This window comes from Sesamum indicum, linkage group LG5 (genome assembly GCF_000512975.1).
Source record: "Sesamum indicum cultivar Zhongzhi No. 13 linkage group LG5, S_indicum_v1.0, whole genome shotgun sequence".
Taxonomy (NCBI): Eukaryota; Viridiplantae; Streptophyta; class Magnoliopsida; order Lamiales; family Pedaliaceae; genus Sesamum; species Sesamum indicum.
Genome location: NC_026149.1, coordinates 6,666,731 through 6,673,726, shown reverse-complemented (window position 1 = coordinate 6,673,726; position 6,996 = coordinate 6,666,731). Strand labels below are relative to the sequence as shown.

Sequence of the window (6,996 nt, the reverse complement as noted above, 5' to 3'; positions counted from 1 at the left end):
ATTTTTTTTAAATTATAATTATATATATTATAAATATATTTTAATAGTTGTAAATTATATATATTATAAATTTAAATTACTATATATAAATAGACTTATTTTGACCGCTTGATTAGAAGGGGTGTTTTAGTCATTATTTTTTAAATATAGGTTCAAATTGACCAGCAGCCATGCACAATGACATATAATATTTCTTCAATTTTGAAAATAACAATATAATTTTAAATGGCACTCACCATCAAGCCAGATGACCATTGTGGTACACAACTGGACTTATCTCGAAGAAACTGGACTAATAGTTTCTCTGCACAACCATCCTATTATTCCAATATATTTAAAACTATGAGTATATACCTTAATATACTCATAGTCGTATATACCTTAACATAGTTGCACACTAGTTATATCTATATTCATATACTAAAATATATCATATTTTCTTTTATATTTTGATTAGTTTTAACTAAATATAATTGGTAAAATTAGTTGGAATATGAGGATGATTACCAACAGATGAGTGATTTAGTATTCCAAACTCAATTTTTTAATTTTAGAGTACTAATTCAATTCAAATTAGTTAAAGTGAATTCATTGATAATTTGTTACAGATTCCACCGAATATTTCAAACTTCTTATGTTAAACAATGTCAGGAACAACTGTTCTTATATTTACTTAATAGATGCTTATATTAATTCAATTAAGATGAGTAATTGACAAGTATTATTTAATAGTGAAGTATAACTAATAAAAATCAATTAAAATGATATTGGGCCAATTAACTAATTATCAATTAACTTTTAAGTTTTTAGAAGAAAAAAGAATTAAGTGTAATTGATAAGTTTTTAAAAGAAAAAAGAAAAAAGAATGATATTGGACAATCACTTATTTCAAACAAAATTGATGAATTAACTAGACCTAATTACCAGGAACTAATCAATTAGTTAAAAATTATATATTTAAACAAATAATTGATCTCATTGATAAATACCTTTCCTCATATATAATTGTAATATGAATATAAAATTAGTCACTAAATTACTTGTCAACTGAATAAGTTAATTCTATTAATTAACTATTTTTGCCTAGCGAATTAAGGTAAAATCAGGCATCTCAATTGATTAATTTCGACGTAACTGATTAAAGTTGAATAATTAACTAATTATTCACTAATAAACAAATAAACTAATTTAGTTAATCTAAAAATTAGAAAAGGACTGAAGATAATTTAATCTACTCTTTACTTACTCGTTGTTAAGCAATTAAAATAATTAAAGGAACTGATTAACAATTTCAATGAAAGCCGAAGCAAACCTTGTTCTGATCCAGGTCGCTTATATGGGTCGGATCGAGATCCTCAATGATTAAAGGTTGGGTCGCAATCGTTTGCCACAGCTAAAAGTCATGATCAAAATATTTGTCATGACTTTTAACAATAACAAATGTTTTAGCCACTATCGCAAAAATCACGACCGAGAACCATTGCGTAACCATGGTCAATAATCATTTACTATAACTATCTATTATTAATTATGATAATTAATCATAATTAAACATTATAGTTGATGTACCTACTATTAGTCATCTCTTTGACATCATCAGATATATAGGACAGACATTTTGTGATTTCGTACACGCGGGAGCTTAAAGCTTTCATTACAGAAGCTGTACCATATTTAATGGACCAAAAATGTCAAACATCCGACTTTGAAACGATCAATTAACACTAGATTATTTACTAATTTTGTGAAAAATCAGAGGCTTCCGTGAAACAACATCCAAAAAAAACCACCTCATTTCCACACACACACACACATATATGACAAATATATATCCACTTGAAATATACAAACTTGCTATTATATATATAATCATGCATGGCTGCTATCTATTTTTGCTCATGGGAAAAAGAACAATGTTCAAAGAAATGCATCTGCGGGACGAGTTATTTTCAATCTAGATAATATTCTTGAATTATGGTCTAGTCATCGAAAATAAAAGTCACAGGATTTTAACTCATGATGTTCACATCCAAATTGCAAGAAAGTTTGCTCAGTTCCCCCTCAGCATGTTGCATTATAAATAGAGCGCAATTCTGCTCCCAAAACACAAACTACAGAATCTCAAAATCATGAAGACTCCATCCATTTCCACTCTTTTCTTCATTCTTTTTGTTATCTTTTCGTCCTCGTCGGCAGCTTCTGCTGATGACCACGACGATTTTCTCGAATGTCTATCAGAAGAGTTTCATAACTACACCTCCATTTCGAGGGTTGTTTACACCCCAACCAACTCATCTTACTCCTCCATCCTGCGATTTTCGATTCAAAACCTGAGATTCACGTCGCAATCCACCCCAAAACCCCTAGTGATCATAACTCCGGAGCACGAATCCCACATAACGCCTGTCATCTATTGTGCCAAAGAAAATGACATGCAAATTAGAACTAGAAGTGGTGGCCATGACTACGAGGGACTGTCTTATGCATCTGAAGTCCCATTCGTGATCATTGATTTGATCAACCTTAGTAAAGTAACAGTTGATGCTGAGCAGAAAACTGCATGGATTGGAGCTGGTGCAACCATTGGATCGTTATATTATAGGATCGCGGAGAAAAGCCCAATACTAGGGTTTCCAGCTGGTGTTTGCCCAACTGTTGGTGTTGGTGGCCACATCAGTGGAGGAGGCTACGGCATATTGCTCAGAAAATATGGCATGGCTGCAGATAATGTTATTGATGCAAGAATAGTAGACGTTAATGGCAGGATTCTCGACAGAGAGTCGATGGGTGAGGACTTATTCTGGGCCATTAGAGGTGGTGGTGGTGCCAGTTTCGGTGTCATTCTCGCGTGGAAAGTACAATTAGTGGATGTTCCAGAAAGAGTCACTGTTTTCACAATCGACAAGACTTTGGAACAAAATGCCACTCAACTCATCCATCGCTGGCAATACATTGCACATAGATTCGACCCAAATTTGTTCATCAGAATCCTCATAAGAAGGGTGAATTCCAACCAGGATGGAAGGAACATGACTGTTCGTGCTTCCTTTAATTCAATTTTCCTTGGCGGGATTGACAAATTGCTCCCGTTGATGCAAGAAAGTTTCCCTGAATTGGGCTTGCTAAGAGAAGACTGCATGGAAATGAGTTGGATCCAATCCATCTTGTATTTTGCCGGGTTCCCCATAGAATCACGTGAAGTTTTGTTGAATAGGACACAACCCGACGTAAGATACTTCAAAGCAAAAGCCGATTATGTACAGAAACCCATTCCCGAATACGGGTTTGAAGGCATTTGGAGACTGTTCTATGAACCCGAAGCCGAGGAGGCCGAGGTCATCTTGAGTCCATACGGTGGAAGAATGGATGAAATTTCTGAATCCGCAATTCCATTTCCTCATAGGGCTGGTAATTTGTACAAAATTCAACATCTAGTGTACTGGGAAGAAGAAGAGGCTCAAAATTCCGACCGATACATAAGTTGGATTAGGAGGCTTTACAGTTACATGGCTCCTTACGTTTCCAGGTTCCCAAGGGCAGCATACATCAATTATAGAGATCTCGACATTGGAGTGAATAACAATGAAGGGAAGATAAGTTATGAACGAGCAAGCGTTTGGGGCATCAAGTACTTCAAAAACAATTTCGATCGATTGGTTATGGTGAAAACTGCTGTCGATCCTAAGAATTTCTTTAGGAATGAACAGAGCATTCCCCCAAGGTGGACAAAGAAAGATCACCAAGATTACATCCGGGACATGGTTCTATAAACATATACATCTATATACGTTTCCCTTCATTTGATTTCATTATATATACTATTTGTATGCGAATAAGGCATTGTCATTTGTAGCATAATATATGTTTTTCCTGTCATGATATTGTACTAATAAATTGATTCGTTGGTGAAAATAAACTCTATGATTTTGTCAAGGAAAGGGAGATCGATATATGGCAAAACTGTACAAATTCAGTCCCAGAAAGAAAAATTGTGCCATGTTTCTTTAACCCACAACTTTCTAATATGTATGCACAAAATTTCTCTTATATGAAAAATTCTAGTTCATCCAAATCTTTTTCTTTTCTATTATTTTATTTTTCAGTTGGAAAGTACTATAATAAGAACATATAATAAAAGTCTTTTTTCTATGGTGGATTTCTAATTGTTTTGAAAAATATTAGTTTATTGTTAAAAAAACTTTGGCAAATCAAGATAAATAATGCATGTGATATATGTAAATAAATATAAAACGGCTGGCCTGTAGGAGTCGCGTCACTTGACGCTATCTTAAGATCGTGATGGCCTCCCTCTGTGCAGGTACTATCGGCTCACCACCACCCCAAGATAAAACCCAAGAATGCCTCAACCGATATCTTTTATTGTGAGCACGTTCGCAAAAAGACTAAAGAACTAGACCTTATCAAGTTGCCCAAAACAATGTAATAAGAAGAATAGGAGTGTGAGAATTGAGATGCAAGAGTGAGTTGTGTGTGTGCCTAGACCCTTAGGACCTCTTCTATTTATAGTGTTAGGATATGACATGTAACACCCAAAAATTAAAATAGAAATAATGGTCATTAGTGGGGTGTTACAAAATTAAATAGGGTGTTACACACTTTAATTTGAAAATTAAAATTGAAATAATATTTTGAAGTTTTAAAACTTCAAATTCAAATCAAATTGTAACACTAATTTCATCATTTTTTTTTTTGATTAATGAGCAATGAAATTATATTAATAAAAAACCAGCAGATCGAAAGTCACTATGATCTCTGACCTACCTAAGGAAAACAGATAAAACACCTCTCACATAAGGGCACCCTACTCTAAACATTTGATAAAGACATTGATGAATCAAACATTAATATATATATATATATATGTATATTTGGGGTAATTTGGGGTGGTTCCTAGAGATGACGTCTTAGTGTATTCGAGGAGTACGGGAAAGCAATGCAGAACATTTTGGAAAAAAGAGAAAAACTTGTTGCAGTTCTTAAAAGAAAAAGAGTTGTATGTTAAGTAAGTGAAAATCTTGGTTGAAAGGTAGTTTTATAGGATATGTAATATTTGGTGATAGAGTTATGCCTGATCCTACAAAGTTGAAAGCTATTATGGGTTGGAACTATCGAAGAATGAGATCGAAGATCGAAGTTTCTTGGAACTAGCTAGGTAATATAAGGAATTTTGTCGAGGGTTTCCTCATAATTGTCGGGTAGCCTTGACTGGATAGTGTCCATAAAGTTTTGATGAGCTAAAGAAAAGATTAGCATCAATTTATATTTTGGATTTGGCACTGATTGGTGGATACAGGATCCATACTGATAGTTTTGAAACAATATTTAGCATGTGTATTAGTACAAATAGAAAGGAAATTTCGTACTCATCCCATCAATCAAAGACCCACTAGTTAAATTACTCCACACATGATTTGGAGTTAGCAGCAGTTGTGCATGGATTAAATATTTGAAGACATTATTTGTATGGAAAAAATTTCAGATTTTCAATGATCATGAGGGTTTAAAAAATATGCTTTGATGCAGTAAAAGTTGACTTTGAAACAAAGAAAATGAATAAAATTGTTAAAAGATCATGAATTCACTATTGATTTTCATCTTAAAAAGGGCAAATGTAGTTGCAGATACCTCGAGTAGAAATAGTTCAAGCACCTTAGCTAAATTTATGATTCATAATTTGAAAAAAATGGTGTTCGATTTGTAATGTGTGTCTTGAGATTTACAATTTATCAATTATATTTTACGTAAATAATATTATGAAGATGCCTTAAAAGATGATTTGAACTTGTGTAACATTTATTAGATGAATGAGATGACATTATTGGTACTCAATAAGTTTTGTAATGCCAATATATATGAGGATATTTGAGTTTAAGGATGATAATTTTGACGTAACTATGTGGATAAGATATAAGGAAAACAAATGTTGAGTTTAAAGCTAATGAATAGATTTCTTGTTCATGGACAAGTTTTTTCACGTATAAGTCACAATAAAGTTGAATTGGGTTCATTATATTATTATTATCATATACTGAGACTAGATTAGTACACTTGATAATGTGCCTTACTTGTTTCTTGTATGTGTTGCAAAGAATATTTCAAAACTTGATAGTTGGTGGAAATAATTGGTGAGGGTACTATTATGGTCCAGTTGGATCTTTTCTTATTAAGGATGAGATAGGAAATAGACTAATGTAAGAATTCAAATTTTTAATAAGGACAAAATAGGTGATAGTAAATACGATGTGAGGTTGTGTACGTGATATCAAGGGGTTACGCGAGAAGATTATATAGGAAGTCTAAAATCTACTAATTTATTTTCATTTTTCATGATATTATGCATGGACCAGGTATATCATGGCAAACTCTTCAGAAACATAAGCAATGTATCTTAATATTTTAAAAATGTGTTGAAATGTAAGGCTCTCTTACAACTGAAAAATGATAAAAAAAAAAAAAATGGAATAGAAAGGAAAGGAAAGAAAAAAGAAGATGCGGTAGAATGGTGATTGAACGTTTGACTTGTTAACGAGTAAAGGCATATCAAATTAAAGGATAGGTTCAAAAGCCTGAGTTATCTCGAGACTTTTGGGTTTGTTCAGTGCTAAAGTTATTATTGATCACTACTGGGCGGCCAATCAGTATGCGATTTACTATAATTAAAGTACTGGTTCTAAAAACTGTATCCCTGATTTATGTTGGTATAAGTTCCTATTGTATTGTACTGGTTCAAACTTGTAACAGTAAATAATTGGAGCTCATTTTGGATCACGTATTAAAGGTAGGAACGGTCTTAAGGAGATCGTTCCTATATATGAGACAATTCGTGCCTAACAAATGACAGTTGGTAAAATCCATTTCAAATGAGGTACAATTTGAGACGCTTTTAGTACATAACTGGACAAATATTACAAAACTCGTTCCTAAGTATGAGTTTTTTTTTTTCAAACGGAATGTGTTACAAGGACCATATCTATA

General features: G+C 32.8%; 1 protein-coding gene across 1 annotated transcript; it reads left to right on the top strand.

The window, feature by feature from the left end:
- LOC105162213 (berberine bridge enzyme-like 18) lies at positions 2,122-3,994 on the top strand. The gene has a single exon (XM_011080206.2). The coding sequence runs from the start codon at positions 2,130-2,132 to the stop codon at positions 3,768-3,770; it is 1,641 nt and encodes a 546-aa protein (XP_011078508.1). The 5' UTR covers positions 2,122-2,129; the 3' UTR covers positions 3,771-3,994.

Bases quoted from the DNA above. Each gene is read 5' to 3' on its own strand.
- LOC105162213 (XM_011080206.2), top strand. From the start codon at position 2,130: ATGAAGACTCCATCCATTTCCACTCTTTTCTTCATTCTTTTTGTTATC.